The sequence below is a fragment of the Nomascus leucogenys genome, chromosome 4 (genome assembly GCF_006542625.1).
Source record: "Nomascus leucogenys isolate Asia chromosome 4, Asia_NLE_v1, whole genome shotgun sequence".
Taxonomy (NCBI): Eukaryota; Metazoa; Chordata; class Mammalia; order Primates; family Hylobatidae; genus Nomascus; species Nomascus leucogenys.
This window is the reverse complement of record NC_044384.1, coordinates 122,990,326-123,013,833: the sequence shown is the minus strand read 5'-3', so window position 1 is coordinate 123,013,833 and position 23,508 is coordinate 122,990,326. Positions and strand designations below refer to the sequence as shown.

Here is a 23,508-nt window from a genome sequence, read left to right as displayed (position 1 = left end):
TCACAATCAGGAATTTTTACAGTGATTATATACCCGTAAATTTTTAGTTTATTTCAAACTTCCTTTTAAACAGAACATGATAAACCAAGTAAAATGAATAACTTCTTAGGTGTGGGTTTTCTCACTTCAGAGGTTTTTCAGGACTATTCTCTAATTTCCTGTTCAGACTCCATATAGAATTATTATTTCAGTTTTTGCTTATCAGGGGTGTAAATGACAGGAGCTCTCTGCTGCATATTATAAAATAGAAAAACCAAATACAACAAAAAATGTAGAATAGAATGGGCAAAAGTGGGAAATGAAGACCAAAGAGAAAAATGAAACGTATCAAGAAATTTGTAGAGGTTTATGTCATGAAAGAACATATCTCTAAATGTTTGTTTTTAATAAAGAATAAATTTTACTTTCAATGTTGAAGATTTTTGAACAATGTGGTCACCTGGCAATGCAGCAGATGGAGGAAGGAGACAGGATGGAACTGCAGAGCTCTATTTCTGCTTTTCCCACAGTAGTTTGACTCCACAGCATTATCAAAGCCTGAGCTACCAAGATTCCTTTGGCAGACCTGGCTCAGGAAATACCAGCTCTCTCTCACTCCATCAGAAGCCATGCTTAGTGGGTTAACATTTTGCTAATTAATCATTTGATTGTTTAGAGTTAATTCAGCTCTACATGAATTTGAGGAATCTTTTTTTTTTTCTCTTATCTTTTCTATCATCAGTGCCTAAATATCTCTTATTGTCCCTGGAGGTCATTCTTTTGCTTTATAATTCTTTCCTCATGTCTTATCTATACCTTAAACTTGTGACCATTTCAAAGCTTTCTATAACTATAAAATACAACTTATTACTTGTATCAAACAAATATCCTACCTTTGAAAGATATAAGTAGGACTATATGTTTTGTGAAAAGTCATTAAAATTCAAAGGAGGAAGTTAATATGTGATTGATAGATGTGTTGATGTCTGCCTTTTTAAAAGCATCAAAATAATTACAAATATTTTCTTTTGAAAGTTGGCCAGGGATACTTTGTCCTGACCGTTTTAAAGGGAAATATGTAACTTATGACCTGGATGGAAATGTTGAAGAGTATCACATAGAATTCCTGGGCGATCCCCATTCAAGATCATGGATAAAGGCAACATTCGTTGGACATTATAGTATAACATTAAAGGTAGGTACAGTAACATCAAAACTTTATTCATCTTGCCCTTATTTTTAGTTACGGTAATTTTTATCTTTGATCATAAAATATATATAATTATTTGCTTTTAGATTGATATAATGTATGCTGCTTATTTAATTCAAATATTTGTATTTTTAGTGTTTTTCTCAAAGAAAGTAGGGATATAAAATAGTTGTGAGAGTTTAAAATTTTATTTTTCTTTCTTTCTTTTTTTTTTTTTTGGAGATGGAGTGTCGCTCTGTCGCCCAGGCTGGAGTGCAATGGAGCGATCTCTGCTCACTGCTCGCTCAGCCTCCCAGGTTCATGCCATTCTCCTGCCTCAGCCTCCCGAGTAGCTGGGACTACAGGTGCCTGACACCATGCATGGCTAATTTTTTTGTGTTTTTAGTAGAGACGGGTTTTCACTGTGTTTGGCAGGATGGTCTTGAACTCCTGACCTTGTGATTAGCCCACCTTGGCCTCCCAAAGTGCTGGGATTACAGGCGTGAGCCACTGCGCCAAGTCTTAAATTTTATTTTTCTAATGGTAATATAATAAAAATCAACTGAAGACTTTATGTGATTGCCTTTTGAAACAATTTTAAGACTATCTGGTAATTTTTAAATTCTCTTGAGAAGAGGAGACTCTATGTTATAGCCATAGCTCACAGGAAAAATTAATTATGGATTGCAACCAGCTTTTCAATTTAAATGGAATATTTCATTTACACTAACTCCTTCAGTATCTTTTTGACTCTTTTTAAACTTTAAATCTCACATTACAATTAATAGATAGACTATTAGGTTAGTGTAAAAGTAACTACGATTTTGCTATTACTGTTGCATCAACCTAATAGTTTCTCAAATTTATGAGACTAGGTAAACTGGACCTATTTCCACGTATTTGGTTTAATAAGTATAAGTCAATTAAATTACCTGTGTTTATATTCTAATATTGAAATTTTTCATCTGCAAATCATGCTTTCATTAAAACTTGATAAAAAGTAGCAAACATTTTGTGCTCTATCATATTAAGCAGCCAACTCCAGAAACCCCCAAACCAACAAAAGAGCTCCATCCTTAATATTCTATTCCTCTAGAACCACTCCTGGTACCAAAATCTATATTAGTCAGGGTTCTCTAGAGGGATAGAACTAATAGGATATACAGGTATATATCCTATTATATACCTATCATATATATATATATTTGAGTTTATTAAGTATTAACTCACCACTTGGGTTACAGAATGAGGCCCTAACATTATTAGTCTAAAAGCTAGTATATGTAGCTTTGGTTTATAACTCCACATTTTGTTTTCTGCATAACTTAAGATACTGATGCACTGCAAAGAATTATTAGTTTATATTTTTGGGCAAACAACATATAAAGATGAAATTTCATGACAACAACTGAAAGGAGTGGGGATGAAGCTGTTAAGGGAGCAGAATTTGTGTATGTTGTGGAAGATAAGCTGGTATAAATTCAAATTAAAGTGTTATAACTTTAGGATGTAATCCTCATGTTAAACACAAAGAAAACAGCTATAGAATATATGCACAAGGAAATAAGAAAGGAATTTAAATGTTTCAGTATAAAAAATTAAACACAAAAGAAGCCAGTAAGGCAAGAAATGAGGAAAAGAAAGCTGTAAGTCATGTTGAAGACAAATAACAAAATGACAGAAATAATTCCCTTATTAGTAATTATTTAAATGGGTTAAACTCCCCAGTCAAAAGACAGAGATTAGTAGAATGAATAAAAAGACATGATCTTACTATCTGCTCTCTAACAAGAGATTCACTTTAGATCCAAAGACACAAATAGACTGAAAGTGAAAGAATGAGAAAAGATGTTCCATGCAAATAGTAACCAAAAGATAACAGGGGTTGCTATACTAATATTGGACAAGATAAACATAAATATTACAAGAAACAAAAGAAGGATATTTTAATTAATAAGATGTTCAATATAGCAAGAAGAGTAGCTATTATAAACATGCATCTGTTTAGAGATTATTAAAACATATGAAGCAAAATCTTCCAGAATTGAAGGGAGAAATGGACAGTTCAACAATAATAGTTGGAGACTTAATACCCCATTCTCAGTAATGGGTAGACCACCAGGCAGAAGATAAGTAAAGAAATAGAGAGCTCAAACAACACAGTAAACCAACTAGATTTAACAGACGTGTACAAAACACTCTACCCAAAAGGACTAGTATACACATTTGTCTCAATTTCACATGGGACATTTTCTACAATAGGTGACATGATGGACCACAAATTAAGTCTCAAGAGGTTTTTAAAAGATAGATATAATGGAGAGTATTATCTCGGACCACAGTGAAATGAAGGTAGCAATAATAACAGAGGTAAAATTAGAATTTGTGGGAATTAAACACCCCAAGACAACCAATGAATCAAAGAAAAAATTATAAGGGAAACTGGAAAACACTTAGAGATGAATGAAACACATCTAGAGAAAGCAAAAACACAACACACTAAAACTTATAGTATGCAATGAAAGCAGTACTGAAGGAGAAATTTATACCTACAAACACTTATTAAAAAAATAAATATTTCAAATCAACAACTTAACTTTACAACTTAAAGGATCAGAAAAAGAAAAACTAAATCCAAAGCTACTAGAAGGAAGGAAATATTAAAGATAAGAGCAGAGATAAGATATATAATAGAAAAACAATAGAGAAAATCAGTGAAGCCGGGCGCGGTGGCTCACGTTTGTAATCCTAGCACTTTGGGAGGCCGAGGCGGGCGGATCACAAGGTCAGGAGATCGAGACCACAGTGAAACCCCATCTCTACTAAAAATACAAAAAAATTAGCAGGGCGTGGTGGCGGGCGCCTGTAGTCCCAGCTACTCGGAGAGGCTGAGGCAGGAGAATGGCGTGAACCTGGGAGGCGGAGCTTGCAGTGAGCCGAGATTGCGCCATTGCACTCCAGCCTGGGCGATAGAGCGAGCCTCCGTCTCAAAAAAAACAAAAAAAAAAAGAAAATCAGTGAAAACAGAAGTTGGTTCTTTGAAAAGATCAATAAAACTGTCAAACCTTTAGCTAGATGGACTAAGAATTAAAGAGAAAAGACTCAAATTACTGAAGTCAGAAATAAAGCAGGGACATTACTACCAATTCCACATAAATAAAAATGACTATAAGAGCATACTGTGGAAAGTTATACAGCAACAAATTGGATAACCTAGATGAAATGGACAAATTCCTAGAAATACAAAATCTAGCAAAACTAAAGCATGAAAAAATAGAAAACCTGAGTAGAACTGTAACTAGTAATGAGATTGAATTAGTAATCCAAATCTCCCAACAATAAAGAATCCTAGACATAATGGCTTCACTTTGAAGTCTACCAAACACTTAAAGAACAATACTGATCCTTTAAATCTTACTTTTCCAAAAAACTGGATAGAAGGGCACACTTCCTAACTCATTCTATAAGGCCAGCATTACTCTGGTACAAAAGACAGATAAAAACACTGCAAACAAAGAAAAGTATAGGCCAGTATTCCTTATTTACATTGATGGAAAAAGTCAACAAAATACTAATAAACCTAACTCAGCAGAATAGTAAAAGAATTATACACTATGGCCAAATAGGATTTATCTTGGAATGTAAGAATAGTTCAATATATAAAAATCAACTAATGTAATACACCACATTACCAGAATGAAGGAAAAAAATGATCAGCTTAATTAATGTAGAAAAAGTATTTGACAAGATTCAACAACCTTTCATGATTTAAAAAAAAAAAAAAACTCAACAAACTAGGAATGGAAGGCTACTATCTCAACATAATAAAAGCCTTATATGAAAACTCATGGCAAACATTGTATTCAAAGATGAGGGATTAAAAGCTTTTTTTCTGAGATGAGGAACAAAGCACAGATGCCAACTTTCACCATTCTATTCAACATAGTTCTGAAAGTTCTAGCCAGAGCAATTAGGCAAGAAAAAAGAAATAAAAGATATCTAGCTTCCAGGGACGTTGTCTAGAGGTACTCAGAATGGTCCAGCATTTGACATACCATCGTAGGGTTTCCTACAATACAACCACTAATAAAACTAGGCTGTCCTGAACCCCTGGCAATAGAATTGTTTACCTTTATACAAAGAAGGCTGGGAAAGCACCAAATCTGCATGTGGTGTGTGCCCAGGCAGACTTAGAGGGGTTCGTGCTGTGAGGCCTAAAGTTCTTATGAGATTGTCCAAAACAAAAAAACATGTCAGCAGGCCCTATGGTGTTTCCATGTGTGCTAAATGTTTTCATGACAGGATCAAGTGTGCTTTCCTTATTGAAGAGCAGAAAATTGTTGTGAAATTGTTTAAGGTACAAGCACAGAGTCAGAAAGCTAAATAAAAAATGAAGCATTTTTTAAGTAATAAAAATTAAAAGGCTTAAAAAAAGATCCAAATTGGACAGAAGTAAAATTATCTTTGTTTGCAGGTGATATGATCTTCTGAGTAGAAAACCTTAAAGATTCCACAAAAAATATTAGAACTAATAAGTGAATTCAACAAAGCAGCAGGATTCAAATACAACACAGAAATTCAGTTGCATTTCCATACACTAAGAATGCCAAAAGATAATTATAAAAATGATTTCATTTACAATGGCATCAGAAAGAATAAACTACCTGAGAATTAACCAAGGAGATCAAATACTTGTACAATGAAAACTACAAAACATTGGTGAACAAAGTTAAAGAAGATATAAATAAATAGAAATATGTTCCATGTTCACAGATTGGAACTTACTATTGTTAAGATGTCAATACTGGCCGGATGTGGTGGCTCATGCCTGTAATCCCAGCATTTTGGAAGGCTGAGGAGGATGTAACACTTGGGGCCAGGAGTTCGAGACCAGCCTGGCCACCATGGAAAAACCCCACCTCTAATAAAAATACAAAAATTAGCCAGGCACGTTGGCGCATGCCTATAATACCAGCTACCCGAGTGGCTGAGGCATGAGAATCGCTTGAATCCAGGAGGCAGAGGTTGCAGTGAGCTGATATTATGCCACTACACTCCAGCCTGGGCTACAGAGTGAGACTGTGTCTCAAAAAAAAAAAAAAAAAAAAAAAAAAGAGGCAATACTATCCAAAGCAATGTACAGAGTCAATGCAATCCCTGTTAAAATCCTAATGGTATTTTTGCATGAATAGAAAAACCCATCCTAAATTTATTTGGAATCTCAAGGGACCCTGAATAGCCAAAACAATCTTGAAGAAGAACTAAGCTAGAGGACTCACACTTCCTGATTTCAAAACTTAGGACAAAGCTACAGTAAACCTATAAACAAGTGGAATAGAATAGACAGCCCAGAAATAAATTCTCATGTAAATAGTCAAAGTATTCTTGACAGTAGGGCAAAGACCATTCATTGGGGAAACGACAATCTTATCACTTTTTGGCTAGTCACATGCAAAAAAGTGAAGCTAGACTCTTACCTAAAACCATGTACAAAAACGAACTCATAACAGATCAAAGACCTAAATGTAAGACCTAAAACTTAGAAGAAAACACAGGACAATAACTAGTGGCATATACCAACAATGGAATATTATTCTGCCTTAAATAGAAAGGAAATTCTGACAGGCCACATCATGAAAGAAGCTTGAGGATATTATGATAAGTGAAATAATACAATCACAAAAAGACAAATACCGTATGATTCCACTTATATGAAGTATTTAGAATAGTCAAAATTATAGAGACAAAGTAGAATGCTGCTGCCAGGGGATGAGGGAAGTAGAGAATGGGAAGTTATTGTTTAATGGGCACAGAATGTCAGCTTTCAAGATGAAAACAGTTATGGAGATAGAGGGAGGTGATGATTGCACAACATTATAAATGTATTTAGTAACACCAAACTGTACACTTAAAATAGTTAAGATGGTAGATTTTATGTGTATTTTATCACAATAAAATATTAGAGAAAGTATGTGTTCAGCATTTACATTACTCTAGTAATTACTCATAGAAATAACCATGAACATGCGCTGCAGGGCTATTTTTTTTAGCTGATGCATGTTATAGAATTCTTCCCCATTGGTACAAATGATTTTTCTTTTATATTTAGTAGGTACATGTCTGTAGAACCCATGAGTTAAAAGTTTATTTTGTAGCTTGATAGATTACATGATTTAGTGTAGTGTTTTAGTGTAGAGTAATGTAGTGTTTGCTCTTCATGCAAGTCTTGCTGTGCATTAGGAAGCTTTACAAAACAAAAACAATAACAAAAACACAGAAATGTCTGAGCCTCACTCTACTGGATCAATTAAATCAGAATCTCTTGGAAAAGGGCCAGGCATAAGCATTTTTAAGTTCCTTAAGCATTTGAAGTTCCTTAAGTTTTAAGGAGAGAGAACCTCTGATTAAGTTTTTCTCAACTTGAGGCATTACAGTTTTGTTGGTTTTATACCTACTAGTGTAGTAGTCTAACTTTGGTTATGGTTTATAGCTTTCTGTTGGCTTTCTTTGGAGTACTTCTTTTGTTAGCCTTTCTCTTTCATTTGCCTGGACTGGAAATTATGCTTACTGCCATAAGCTCACGTGTCTAACCCAATAGTAATCAGTTTAACTGAGCACAATGTTGAGGTCATTCTTGTCATTCAATATTATTTATAATTTGTAGATGTTGCTGATTCAGAATTTTGACTTAATGTTTATAGCATGTTTAAGTTGATCATCTAGCTTGTAGGTGGCATAGAGCCATTATAATTTTTCTTCGGCATAAATAATGTATTCCTATTAGCAGTATAGTACAACCAGTAATTGCTTAGACTGCACTTTTGTAGTTTTTTTATATTGCCAAGAGAAAGTAGATGGTTCATCTCTGATGCTAAGATTCTCCTATAGTAAAAATGTAGCTTGTCTTATCCATGATGTGAGTGGATGTTTTTGGCCATGTATCTCAGTGGTCTGCTTATCATTGTATGTTAAATATTCCTATATACATATAGAACTATTTGGGGGGGTACCAGAGATCATTTGGGTATTTATCCATTGTATTGTGAATTTTACCCATATTTTCTAGGGAAATGGAAAGGGAGCATTGCCATATTGCTAAATTTGAGCTTTATAGCTCCAATAATGCTGCTTTCTAATTGTGATAGTCATTAATATTGTTGGTCAGCTTTCCAGATCTCTGCCTTTCTGCTGCAAAGTAGACTTGCACATTTGACACCCTTGTGGTATGTAGGGCCAGTAGCTTGTGAGTGAAAGCGATGAATATCACTTGTTTGAGCACTTCACTGCTAGTGAAACATCGTCCAGAGTTCTTTCTTTCCATGGCACAGTGACTGGTAATGTTTGAGGTGTCAGTTTGCTGTTGCCTCAGCCTGGATCCTGAGGGACTGCATTCAACATGTGCTGTGATGACTCCAATAACAAAAAGAGGCCACAGGTGTTTGTATCAATCATATATTGAGTCTATATATGTAGGCTAAAGATAGGTAGATCTTTTAAACATAATATTTAAAGTCTAACAGCCATCCCTTGAAGGTAGACATCATCACTCTTTGACATATGGAAGAAACGGAGACTCAGGCTACATGTCTACTCCAATGTCTGTCAGCTGAATGACAGGGCAATGGTTAGAATCCATATATCAAGTCCAAATTCTTTTCTCTTTGTACACTATGCCAACATATATATGCATAAGCAGTGGCCTAATTTATTTTTGAATGTTTTCTCACATTTGTACCTACAATGAGGAAATTTTTTGTTTTTAAATACATGTTGAATGGTGGAAGTCTCTGGTAGACTTGCTCTTTACTTGTTGCTCAATGCTCCCCTATGGAGGAATAAAGACCAAGAAGAACAGGCAGAATTCTTATTTTCAAATTCCATTTGCAGTGGTCATTTGACTAGTATATCTGGATTAACATCTAATTAAAAAGTTTTTTGCTTCTAAGATTCATTAGGATCCCAATTCTAAGATGTAGTCTGTGATAAGGATTAGTAAACGAGTTTATAGCTTCATCATCTGGCAGCATTTTGCCATCAGAGTAATGGAGTGAAACAGGATACGGATTTATTAGCCAATACACTGGAAAAATATATTGGAAAATAAAAACTAAAAACTAAATATCTCTTGCACCATGTTCCTACTAGCAAATAATCTTGTACAGCTACCAAATTCTCAGCAAAATTTTATTATACTAATCCCATATTTGGCATAAAATTTGCTGTAATTTTGCGATTATTAGATTCAAACTTTGTTTGTTTTCTAAACATCCTTTATTTTTTGTCCTGGAGAAAAGTTGAAGGAATTAGAACATGACTCTATAACTGTGACATATTTGTGAATAATTTGCCAAGAAAAACTTTGGTAGTAATTTACAATAGGAAAAGAATAAAGTTGTCAAAGTGGTTAACATAGTGGTTAAAAAGGCAGAATCTAGAATCAGGTTCTTTGGGCTTGAAGGATAGCTCTGCTACTTACTAATGCTTGACCTAAGACAAGTCACTTAACTTTTACAAATCCCAGATGCCCTATCTTATTTATTTATTTATTTGTTTATATTTTGAGGTGGAGCCTCACTCTGCCACCCAGGCTGGAGTGCAGTGGCACAGTCTCGGCTCACTGCAGCCTCTGCTGCCCCAGTTCAAGCGATTCTCCTGCCGTTCTCCTGCCTCAGCCCCCCGAGTAGCAGGGATTACAGGCACCTGCCACTGCGCCTGTCTAATTTTTGTAGTTTTAGTAGAGATGGGGTTTCACCAGGTTGGCCAGGCTGGTCTTGAACTCCTGAACTTGTGATCCACCCACCTCAGCCTCCCAAAGTGCTGGGATTACAGGTGTGAGCCACTGTGCCCGGCCACCTTATCTTTAAAATAGAAATTGTGATAGCATCTGCCTTATAAAGTGGATATGAGTGTTAATTGAGATAATACATGCAAAGCATTTAGCATGTGCTTGTCATACAGTAGGCTCTCAATAAATGTTAGTTGTTAGTATTCATTGGAAGTAACGGGTTAAATATATAGTCAAATTATCTATTTCCTTTCCCTAGGACCCCATGTCTATAGGAGAGAGTACCAAAAAGATGCTGAGAACAATAAGGTGGAGAATAGTATCTTTTATTTTGACTAAGATCATATATAGAAAATTATGTGATTTTAATGGTCTTTATCAACAAACACAATGCTCCCAGAAATTGAGAGAAGTAGAGCTAGTTGATCATCTTATTCTTTGATTCTTCAGTACACGACTGAAATGAGACCATTGCTGCAATGTTTTCATAGTTTAGTGTAAACAGAAGTGTCAAGAACTATTGAAAGCAGGAAATAAGTTAGAGCCTTCTTAATCTGACTCCTTGGTGAATGAATAAGCCCAATATTAGCAGTGTCTCCAGAATACTTTGGATTTGTTTGATGGAATTTGGAAGGAGAACAGGAAATACTATATTTCATGTTCTTTGCAACTGAATGAAACCAGTTTCTTTCCCTATCTCTATTCTCCTTTTTGGATTCACTCACATTTATATATGCTGACTTCGCAGCACCAACTAAATTGTTGAATTCACCCCTATCATCTCTCAACTTCATCTCTTATAAATTTAGATAGCTGTGAACTTGTACAGAAGTTAAAAATCCAAACCAAATACTATGACCAACTTCACTCAGTATATAAAGAATGGAACAGATGGCTACCTTTTCCATCATCAAATGCATGAAAAATTTATCAATTAGGTTTCTCTATTGAACCTTCAATGGAACAGCAATATTCTTTTCTAAGAAATTTCAATATATAGCTTTCTCAATTTTCTAAAAATGCTTATTTTCTGTTAAAGAAAAAAACATGAATCAGGTCATTGTTTTTAAGCCAATATACCAGACTCACAAAATTGCCCTGAGAGTCATTTCCCTTATAAGTTGCCTTATAATGAGATTTTTTGTGTTGGGGTTCTTAAATTAGTAAATAGCTGGAGAGTAACTTCTTGTTACATTCTTCCATCAAGAATGGTGAAGTCTAAAACTCAAAATCATATAATTGTGAAAGTTTATAATTGTATATATTCTTTATCATTTTCCTTTCATTAATTCTTCTGTCTACCTTATTTTTACACATCAAAAGGAGTTTTAATAAAGCTTGACATATATATTGCATTAATAGTGCTGATATCATGAAGCAGGACTTATGTAGGGAGTATGATGTCCTAGCATTTTTAAAAATGAGATATTAGGTCATGCAAATATTTGTAAGAAAGGGGAGGATATATTATTAAATTTTGTGGATTTCCTCCTTTGTTATCTTTGTCATTACAGGCAAGTGTTATTCCCTTTCATGAGTACGCATTATACTTCTTCATATTACTTTTTCACTTCTAACTTTTATTTTAAGTTCAGGGGTACACATGTAGGATGTGCACGTTTGTTACATAGGTAAGTGTGTGCCATGGTGATTTGCAGCACAGGTCATCCCATCACCCAGGTATTAAGCCCAGCATCCCTTAGCTATTCTTCCCTATCTTCTCCATCTTCCTACTCCCCACCCTCTGACTGGCCCCGATGTGTGTTGTCTCTCCCCTTGTGTATTTGGTCTCATTTAGCTCCCACTTAAAAGTAAGAACATGCAATATTTGGTTTTCTGTTCCTGCATTAGATGGCTAAGGATAATGGCCTCTGGCTCCATCCATGTCTGTACAAAGGACATGATCTCATTCCTTCTTATGGCTGCATAGTATTTCATGTTGTATGTATACCACATTTTCTTTATCCAGTCTATCATTGATGGGCATCCAGGTTGATTCCATGTATTTGCTATTGTGAATAGTGCTACAGTGAACATATGTGTGCATGTGTCTTTATAATAGAGTGATTTTATTCCTTTGGGTCTATACCTAGTAATGGGATTGCTGGGTCTAATGGTATTTCTGTCTCAAGATCTTTGAGGAATCACCACACTGTCTTCCACCATGGTTGAACTAATTTACATTCCCACCATCAGTGTAAAAGTATTCCCTTTTCTCTACAACCTCACCAGCATCTGTTATTTTTTGGCTTTTTAGTAATAGCCATTCTGACTGGTGTGAGATGGTCCCTCATTGTGGTTTTTATTTGTATTTTTCTAATGATCAGTGATGTTGAACTTGTTTTCATATGCTTGTTGGTGGCATGTATGTCTTATTTCGAAAAGTGTCTGTTCATGTACTTGGCCCACTTTTAAATGGGGCTGTTTGTTATTTTCTTGTAAATTTGTTTAAGTTCTCATAGATGGTGGATATTAGACTTTTGTCAGATGAATAGATTGCAAAAAGTTTCTTCCATACTGTACGTTGCCTGTTTACTCAGTTGATAGTTTCTCTTGCTGTACAGAAGCTCTTTAGTTTAACAAGATCCCATTTGTCAATTTTTGCTTTTGTTGCAATTGCTTTTGACTTTTGTCATGAAATCTTTGCCCATGCCTGTGTTCTGAATGGTATTGCCTAGTTTTTTTTCCAGTGTTTTTATAGTTTGGGGTTTTACATTTAAGTCTTTATTTCATATTGAGTTAATTTTTGTAAATGGTGTAAGGAAGGGGTCCAGTTTCAATTTTCTAGATATGGCTAGCCAGTTCTCCCAGCAGCTTCTATTAAATAGGGAATCCTTTCCCCAGTGCTTATTTTTGTCAGTTTTGTTGAAGATCAGATAACTTAGGTGTGTGGCCTTATTTCTGGGTTCTCTATTATGTTTCATTGGTCTATGTGTCTGTTCTTGTACCAGTACCATGCTGTTTTGGTTACTGTAGCCCTGTAGTATAATTTGAAGTCAGGTAGCATGATGCCTCCAGCTTTGTTCTTTTCGCTTAGGATTGTTTTGGCTATTCAGGCTCTTTTTCGGCTCCATATGAATTTTAAAAGAGCTTTTTCTAATTCTGTGAAGAATGTCAATGGTAGTTTAATGGGAACAGCATTGAATCTATAAATTACTTTGGGCAGTATGGCCATTTTCATGATATTGATTCTTCCTATCCATGAGCATGGCTGTGTTTCCATATGTTTCTGTCCTCTCTGATTTCTTTGAGCAGTGGTTTGTTGTTCTCCTTGAAGAAGTCCTTCACTTCCCTTGTTAGCTGTATTCCTAGGTATTTTACTCTTTTTGCAGCAATTGTGAATGGGAATTCATTTGCAATTTTGCTCTCGGTTTGCTTGTTGTTGGTGAATGCTAACAATTTTCACATATTGACTTTGTGTCCTGATACTGTGTTGAAGTTTCTTATCAGCTTAAGAAGATTTTGGGCTGAGACGATGGGGTTTTCTAGATATAGGATTATGTCATTTGCAAACAAAGATAATTTGACTTTCACCTTTCCTATTTGAATACTATTTCTTTCTCTTGCTTGATTGCCCTGGCCATCACTTCCAATACTGTGTTGAATAGGAGAGATGAGAGAGGCCATCCTTGTCTTGTTCCAGTTTTCAAGGGAATGCTTCCAGCTTTTGCATTCAGTATGATATTGGCTGTGGGTTTGTCTTTTATGGCTCTTATTATTTTGAGGTATGTTCCTTCAATACCTAGTTTATTGAGAGTTTTTTACATGAAGGCATGTTGAATTTTGTCAAAGGTCTTGTCTGCATCTATTCAGATAATCATATGTTTTTTGTCTTTAGTTCTGTTTATGTGATTCACCACATTTATTGATTTGCATATGTTGAACCAACCTTGCATCCTGGGGATGAAGCCAACTTGATTATGGTGGATAAGCTTTTTGATGTGCTGCTGGATTTGGTTTGCCAGTATTTTGATGAGGATTTGTGCACTGATGTTCATCAAGGATATTGGCCTGAAGTTTTCTTTTTTTGTTGTGTCTATACCAGGTTTTGGTATCAGGATGATACTGGCCTCATAGAATGAGTTAGGGAGGAGTCCCTTCTTCTCTATTTTTTGGAATAGTTTCAGTAGGGATGGCATCATCTCTTCTTTATACCTCTGCCCTCTATCTTTCCTTTAAAGTATCTTCTAGTAAAGGATCAGGTCCAGTCCATGAATTAGGTGAAATCCAGTATCCCCAAATCCTAAACAGTGCCGACTAAACTAGTTTTGAAAATAAATTTAGAATTATCACTTCTTTACCATTTGTTTAGCTCCCAGAATATGTACCGATTCTGCATCACATATTTAACCATCTTCTTTACCTAGATTTCCCACCTGCCCTTATGATTCTATCATTAAACATAGAATCTGAGCATCTGTTGGTAATAAACACAACTAGGGTTTCACCTTAAACACATATTCTATAAAAAATAAGCAAATATGGAGTAGAAAATAGCATCCAAGTATACTAACATTCTTTTAGGTTCAGGTCTTGATATCCATTAATATGGTGGCTTAAAACTTTTTAGGCTAATCCTGAGTTTTTAAAGGCTTAGTGCAAATGAGTGCATGCTTATTCCATGACTGATTTAGACCTGTACACTTCTTGCAGTTCTATTTAATGTCTCTAGCTGCAGCAGTCTGCCTGGCTAGAGCAGTGGAAGATAGCAGCACTTTAGATAAGCACTGGCCTTAAAAATTATCTATTGACTCTATGCTCATTTGCTTCTTGTGCTGTATTCATCAATATATTACTAATACTTCACTATTATTTTACATAGCAGAGTTTACAACTGCTTTTTCTGCCACAGACCTGATGAATTTCGGTTTTGTTAAAAATAAAAATTCTACACCTTTAAATCAGAATATATAAAATACTTTAAACTGTACACAGTGTTTTTATTCTTTTTAAAAATTGTATTAAAATAGATATAAGGTAAAATTTACCATCTTAATCATTTTTAAATGTACAGGTCACTGGTGATTTAAATTTTTTAACTACTGATTAATAGTCCTGAAAATTTTTTCCTAAGCAATATAAAAGTGACCTGATGCAGAAAATGCCACATGGCAGTTTCTCATCATTTTCAACACCACTTATTTTTTTATGATATGGGCTAAGGAACTGTTTATAACACCATCTTTGATAGTTAGGCAATAGAATTACCTTGTAGTGAAACAATATCATTTTGTAGTGGCTGAACACACAAACTCTGTAGGTTGTCTGTTATGAATTACAGCTGTGTCTTACTCTGTATGTAAACTTGTGCAAGTTCTAAACTCAGTGCCTCTGCTTTCCCATCTGTAAAATGAGGATTCTAGTGCCTACTTTATAAGCTTGTTAAAAAGCTAAATGAGTTATTTGTGAAGCGCTTAGGATGGTGCCTGTCAGTACTATATAAGCCTTGAAGAACTTAGTAAGTTTAAAATATTAGGTTCATTAAATTGTAGAACTACTATAGAAATTAAATACATACACAGCCAACTTCTCTCTATTGTGAATAGAGTTCCTATCTCATTTTTTGGACTGTAGACATCAAATGATAATCTCACATAATCTTCATTTGTTAAGAATGCTGAGGTTCAGGTTAAGTGACTTGCCTGAGGTTACACAGCAGCAGAACCAGGACTCAAGCCGAGATCTTATGATTACAAGCTCCAGGTTTTTATATTGTATGTCAACCTGCTTGAAATTTACATTGGGGCATCTGCTTCTCATCTTCATAAGCATACCAAATTCATAATAAGCTATCATTTGTAAACTGGAAAACCGCACAGGCCTTCTTAGTGATCAACTCTTGTTAATTCAGCCAACCTGATTAATTAGTTTAACCTTTAACCAGGGTCTTTCAAAGCTGAATAAAGATATGAAAGGTCTTTTCGTCATGCTTAGCGCATTGATTTCTTGCCATGGATTTGGAGGCTCTTCATGTTGTCATTAAAACCTGGGATTTATTTCATTCCCTTTTAACATAGCAGTAACTGGTTATTATTAATACAAATGTTGTTATCCTGTTGCCATTGTTCGTTTTGTGTTTTTTTGTTTATTTGTTTGCTTTGATCTATTCTTGGTTCCCAGGCTTGCTGGTCATCACATTCTGCTGTAGAGCTCCTTAAAAATATCTATTCTTGGCCAGGCGCGGTGGCTCATGCCTGTAATCCCAGCACTTTGGGAGGCCATGGGGGGTGGATCATGAGGTCAGGAGATCGAGACCATCCTGGCTAACACGGTGAAACCCCGTCTCCACTAAAAATACAAAAAACTAGCCAGGCATGCTGGTGGGCGCCTCTAGTCCCAGCTACTCAGGAGGCTGAGGCAGGAAAATGGCGTGAACCCGGGAGGCGGAGGTTGCAGTGAGTGGAGATTGCGCCACTGCACTCCAACCTGGGTGACAGAGCGAGACTCTGTCTCCAAAAAAAAAAAAAAAACGTATTCTTGAAACCACTCTCTTTGGTAAATCTCAAGAACCACTGTATAGCAGATTATTTTCCCAAAATATTTTCTATGTGGTACTGGAATTAACTAAAGAAGATATTTATGTGAAAGTGTATTGTTTGTATTATGTTTATTGTGTTTACTCTATGGAATGTGTGAAAGTATTTATGAAGCTGTGGTACTGAAGAAGCCAGGAAAATCTTGGGCAGGATTATGACATTAAGCTCCCTTGTCTTTTTAAATATGTTTCTTCTTTTGGTGGTGCCTGATTTTCTCTCTGCTGTGACAGCCAGAGCCCTCTCACTTTCTCTTCTCAAAATCTGATTTCAGGTCTGTCACACTGTATGACTGGCGTATTGGTGGTATAAAAATTGTTTTCTAAAAGGATGTCACTCCAGATAGTGGACAAACCTGAAATGTTAGATTGGGGCTTCTTTAAAAAAAAATGCCACATGTAGCGGTTGTTTATTCCTTCTAGATAGGAAAAGAGCTTAGATATTCAAAATTTTTAGTAACTATGTGTTAAAGTCTAGGTGAATACAAAGCTTATCTAGTACGTTGTGATTTTTCTGATTGGTTCATTGGAGCCATTTTATCATAAACTGCTTCATTTCCTACCTCCCTACCCCTACCTGCAATGTTGCAGGGAGTACCCAGTTATGAATTTGATCTTCTGTCTTGATATTTTCCAATATTTCAAGTCAAGTAATGGAATTACACTATAAAGATTTGACTCCCAAATTTTCTAATTATTTTTCTCTGGCTAATTTCTTCTCTAGTGCCCATTGCATTCTTGGCATTATCTCTCAATCTGATGTAAGGGATCACACTAAACAGAGCTAGACTTTTTTTTTTTCTTAGCTTTAATAGTTTACACTTTCCAGTGGCATGAAGAGTGGGGTACATAAGTTGTTTTGATCTTAAAATTCTGCTGAGGTAAGGAAGCAAAATTACTATTTGTGTCTGTAGGAAACTTAAGCAGACTAAGCAACAAGTCAGTAACAGTTTTTAAGCAATATTTGATTCAAGTATTCAATAATTTGAATAAGCTGTCTAAATAAACCATGTTTGATTGTTTGAAGATTGTATGAACCTATGTTAAAGTGACAGGTGAGCAAGAAGGCAGATATTATTAGAAAGCCAAGGAGGCTAACTAAAGCTATGGCTTCTCTGATGCACATGGGTATAATGTGGCAATCTTCTGGTTTGTATCAAAGGAACAGGAATGTTCTTACTGTCTGGATTACTGGTTGCTGTTGCAGAAATCCAATTTAAAGAACACAAGACATCCTAGTGATTAAGTTTCTACTGAACTGCTTTAAGTGAAAACGATCTGCCCAACAGAGGAAAAGAGCAATAGCTTTGGCACAATAGTAAATAGAATGATGCATCAGTGCAATACATGGTTAGAGTCAGTGAGCAACACTGCAACTTTGAATGTATAAATAGCAGCAATTAACATAAATCTCTAGGCGGATGCTTTATAATAGGTGGTAGTGTTGGTTTTTAAACATTTAGTAGTGATGCAGTCCAAAGGATAATAATTTTTTATTTCTTTGGATTATGAGATCTGTGACTTATATCCACATATTGCTAAAGACATATAAGAAATAATTTAAAGTAATGACCAATATTTGAAATCATATCAATGAATTTTTGAAGCTCTATAAAGAAGATTGTAAGTATGTGTGATTCCAGTTTTCCAGATTTTAAATATATAAACATTGTGTCTAAAAGATAAATTTTCTAAATTGGAGGTGCTTATATTTGCAGTTAGCTTTAATATTGATATTTGAATTGATAATTTTAGATTATAGATGTTGTCATTGTACCTAGAGTATTGTTATGAGGTTCTCCCATCCCCCAGATTGGTCATACTAAGAACGTTTGATTGAAGTACTTTAGTTTTAAAGTTAGGTACCATTTTTTATATAACATTATGCTTGACATTAGACACACATTTTTTTCAAGAAAAAAAGTGCTACCAATACTAGAGGATAAATCAGTGACCTATGAAATACTTTACAGACCTAAATTTTTTACCCAAAATGAAGTTTTATATTATTTTAGTATCACTGTAATACCAGGTGATCATTATGTTTATACATTTTTCTTTTTCCTTTGTAGAGGGTAATCACATAATTCAAGATTTAAAAATGTAGCAGCCTTTCGTTTTCATCTCCAGTTTCCTGACTGGGTTGTTTTTCATGCCACCTTGAACGAAATATGTCAATTTATACTACTCAATAAATATTTACTGAACTCCTATTATTTGAAATTCTTCTAGGTTCCAAAGTGAACAAAAAAGACAAAATTGAATGCCCTCATAAAATTTAAATTAGTGGAATAAGACATGTAATAAAGAAATAAATAAGAAAAACAATAAGTATGTTAGTTATTTTTGAGTGCTATGTAGAAAAATTAGGGGAAAGCAATAGGCAGAGTTAAGAAGTAGAATACCAAGGGGTGGGAAGGAAAGACTGTCACCTCCAAATCTATTCTAATATTCAAAGCCACATAGCTAGGACATTCTTCCCTACAATTAACCAAACACTACTGGTTGGTTGTTAATAATTTTTGTCTTGGTTGTATTTTTCTCTTTCTTTTACTGCAAAAAGTGGTCAGGCCCCTTACATTCTCATATGTCAGGGGAGTTTTCTGTTGTGGTGGTCAAAAGCAGGGTTTGCTTGTTTTCCTGATCTGAGTTCCTTGAGGGTGGGCAGGGCAGACTGGGAACACAGAGGCCAGGGCCACTGCGAGGGAGACACAGGAATAGCAAGGCAGAGAAGATAATCTGTCACACTTGGAAGAGAAGAGAAGTCTGTCAGTGCCTTGGGCATGTGGCAGTACCCTGAAGAAGAATAGCACCATGGTATACCCAGGGAGGTTGAACCCATGCTATCAAGGCTCCTAGCCTCTGAAAAGATTCTTTTGTGCAGGTGTGGCAAAGAAGCTGTTGGGCTGCCTAACTTCGAGGGACTTGAACAAAAATAATATTCATGTAACCATGATGGGCTGAAGAGCAGTGATCTGCCCTCATTTTTTAAGCACCTTTTAGGCACAATGCCTTTCTGATTTATGTGAACCTAGGGAATGTAAAAGGTGGCCCCAAAATGACGGAGATCGAATTTCTTATTATCCTGGTTGGATGAGCACTGTCACATTCAATTTGATTTTGCAAATATGAGGTAATATAACATTGCTTACACATTCAAGTTTGAAAATTAAGATTTATCCTGCTACAACCCCAGGTTATTATTTATCACATCTTGATTATTTCTCTTGTAGAGGAAAAAAGTCTTAAAATAGGAAACAACAGAAGACATGAATTTCTGCCAGATTGCAAATTTCTCTCCACTGGCCTCACTGGTGGACAAACCCTTATGTATTTTTTTCCTTGAATTTTTTTACTCCACATTAGTATGCAGAAATAGCACAAACCTTGTTCAGTGAGTCCAAAGTTATTGAAAAGAGACATTCAACTTCTTCCTTAAGGAAATGGGAAAGGAAAAATGAGGTTAAGGCCTTCAGTTGGTCAATAATACCTGATTAAAACAAGATCACATAGAACAGTGCTTTACAAACTTTTCAATTTTGGACACAGCTAGAGATTTTCTCAGACATACAGCATTATCTTCCCTGTCTAGCCATATGTTTAGTTTCAAACCTCACTCTTGCTCCAGACATTTCCATGCTTATTCATTTATCAAAAATCATCTTATTTATATTCATAAGTTTACATAAATTTTTAGTCTAAGTGTCTTTCTTCTCTTTCTATAATTATTATTTCCTTTATCCTCCACTGAAAATTTAGTAAAACTGATTGAGAAAACTCAAGTTGCCAAAGTAATATAGACATATTAAGGATATAATATCCTCTCTCGGAATCATAGGATTTACTGGAATGTGATGATCATGATACCCACTCCTTCCTATAGTCTCATCTGGAGTTACTGGTATTAACCCTTGACTTTATAAGCTTTTAGGTTCTTGGAAGTTTTTACTACAGAGCCGCCTTGAAAATGTTTAAATTTAAATTTTAAATTAAAAAATTAAAATTTGTCTGTGTTTTGCTTTGGGTTGGGAGAGAAGCTAATTTGAAAATTCTAAAATTAATAGATATACTCAGATTTTAGTGAAAGTCTTTAGAACCTCAAGCTAAGTACAAAAATAATTATTTTTGCATTGCAAAGTGAGGTATAAGAGTATGTATGCAGGATTTACAAGGAGGTGCCAAACTAGCTTGGCATCCCTTAACCCAATTTTATAAAAGGGTGGAGGTTGAACATACAGAAATTTTTTGGTGGTGGTACATACTTGTAGTTCTAGTTACTTGGGAGGCTGAGGTGGGAGGATCCCTTGAGCTCAGGGGTTCAAGGGTCCGGTGAGCTATGATCATGCCACTGCAGTCCAGCCTGTTCAACAGAGCAAGACCCTGTGAAAGAAAGAAGGAGGGAGGGAGGGAAGGAAAGAAGAAAGGAAGGAAGGAGGGAAGGAAGGAAGGAAGGAAGGAAGGAGAGAAGAAAAGAAGAAAGGGAAGGGAGAGAGAAAGGAAGGGAAAGAGAAGTAAAGGGAAGGGAAGGGAAAGAAGAGAAAATGGAATGAAAAGAAATCAAAAGGAAAATTTTGGGGGAGGAAATTTTTGTATATTTTGGCATTTTCTTTATACCTCCTTCCTCCCTATCTTGGGGAAAAGAAGATGGTCATTTTTCTTTACCTCATGTGTAGTACAAGGGTGTTTTTTTGTTTGTTTTATTTTGTTGTTTTTTTTTTTTTGAATGCCTGATGAATGTGTCTTGGAGCTTGAGCAACACAGTATATTGATTTAAAACTTCTCCCTGAGAAATCTACACAGTGAAAACTGAAGACAGATGATAGCACTGGAATGGCCAGCATTATTCCAGTTTTCAGGAGCAATGATGCAGACAAAATGGGAAGAGCCAGGGGTCAGTTTAAAAGGGTCTCTACCCAAAAGGGCTTCCTGCCTTCATACAGCCTAAGCAGAAAGAGGCAGAATATGCTAATGAGATATAGGTTGAAAGCAACCAACTAAAAAAAAAGACATTGCTCAGATGTTCCTAGTTGGAAGAGAAGACCCTCTAACAATCTGCAAAGCACACTGTAGTAAAAAAAAAAATACTTCAAGCCCAGAGAGCACCTATCCTAGATTGCCATAATAGAGACAAATAAATATATTTTCTGCAATTTCTCTTGTATTCTCCATATCTAACTCTTTCAGCCACAGAGGACTCAGAACATAGTGGGGGAGAAGAAGAAGCATAGATGGACAAGGAGAACCACTGGCAGCCTGAAGTGTACCCCTAGCTTGTAGGTCACAAGAGCTTTAACTTGAAATGGGATTTGGAATTTTGTTTCTTACATGCTAGAGTACACTTTGGATTTTTAATATTGGGGGACTAAAACTAATTGCAGGACATTTTATTATTTTAGTGTTAACAGAAACATCACAGGAACTGCTGTAGATTTTAGCCATGGCTTAAGAAACATCTGGATTACAGTTGAAAAAGTTTGAATGGCAGTTGCTTTCTGCTTAAGCTTGAATCCTATTTTGAATAGTATTTGTCTTTGAGAATAATTATTTGTTAAATATGAACTTAATTATCTATTTGATTGCTGGTTAGTAAGGTAAATGTAAATGTTTCCATGCTTTCAAAAGATGATTTTTTAAATGTAGTTTTTACCTTAGTTTGACCTTATTTATAAAACAACTGTTTCCTTTGCTAATTTGTTTCTACAATATAATATAAATGTGTTCCAAACCAAATATTTATCTATTTAAATGCTATTGTATTTTAAGATGGAACTTAACCTTAATGGTATTACCGTAGTTCATTCAATCATGATGTTTATTCATCTTTCACAAACTTTATCCAGTAATTAGTATATGGAATGAATCTAATATGTTTAGTGAGATGCTGAGTCTTTGCTTCTTTCTCATCAATCTAGAAGCCTTTCAGTGAAAGATTCAAATTGAAAGATTATGATAATGTCTAAAAGAGCTAAGTTTATGAGAATGATTTCAAACAAACTTGTTTGTTAGCTTCTCGAAATAATGGAGTTAAATAAATGCGAATTACTTCAACATCTCACGAAAAGAACATGCACTCATTTTACATTTTTATTTTAATTAGAGAAAAAACTGGTTGTTCAGGTGAGGAATTTGAATTTTTAAAAGTAGGTAGGATTGCTACTATTATGTAATATTATTCTGGTCTAATTGGCTAATATAATTAACCAAAGAAAGAATCAAAAGTGCCCACACAAGAAAGGAAGCAGAAAAATTACATTATTTTAGGCAATTATATACCTATAAAACCCATGGAACTCAAACAAACAAACAAAAAAAAACTATGGTAAACAAAACTGTTATAAACAATAGGAAAAAAAGATTAAAAGCATAAGAAAATTCAGTAGTGTGTCAGGTCATAATCTTTCTGCCTTAAAGACACAAGCCCATGAATGTTCATCACAGCATCATTCACAATAGCAAATACATGGAATCAACCTAGATGCCCATCATTGGTAGGCTGGATAAAGAAAATGTAGTACATAGACACCACAGAATACTACGTAGCCATAAAAAGAACAAAATCATGTCATTTGTAGCAATATAGATGGAGTCAGAGGTCATTATCCTAAGAGAATCAGTGCAGGAACAGAAAACCAAATACTGCATGTTCTCACTTCTAAATGGAAGCTGAACATTGAGTACACATGGACACAAAGATAGGAACAGTAGACACCAGGGCCTACTTGAGGCAATCTTCTAGTAGGATGGGAGGACAATGAAGATAGAAAAACTACCTATTGGGTACTGTGCTCACTGCCTGGGTGATGAAATAATCTGTATACCAAACCCGCATAACACGCAATTTACCCGTGTAATGGACCTGAACATGTGCCCCCGAACCCAAAATAAAAGTTGGAAGGAAAAAAAAAGAAGTAACCATTTTGAAAATATGAAGAGACTAAAATTCTCATTTATAATAGCAACAAAGCATAAATAATACACTGGTGTAAGCCTAAGAAGCAATGTGCAAGATCTGTGTGAATAAAA

General features: G+C 35.2%; 1 protein-coding gene and 1 pseudogene across 1 annotated transcript in view; both read left to right on the top strand.

The window, feature by feature from the left end:
• ZCWPW2 (zinc finger CW-type and PWWP domain containing 2) overlaps positions 1 to 23,508 on the top strand; it is a 166,201-nt gene that overhangs the window by 83,112 nt on the left and 59,581 nt on the right. Inside the window, exon 3 of the mRNA XM_030812240.1 lies at positions 1,015 to 1,174. Coding sequence (XP_030668100.1) covers positions 1,015 to 1,174 — 160 coding nt within the window. The remainder of the gene's footprint in view (positions 1 to 1,014; positions 1,175 to 23,508) is intronic.
• Positions 5,203 to 5,555, top strand: LOC105740673 (annotated as a pseudogene).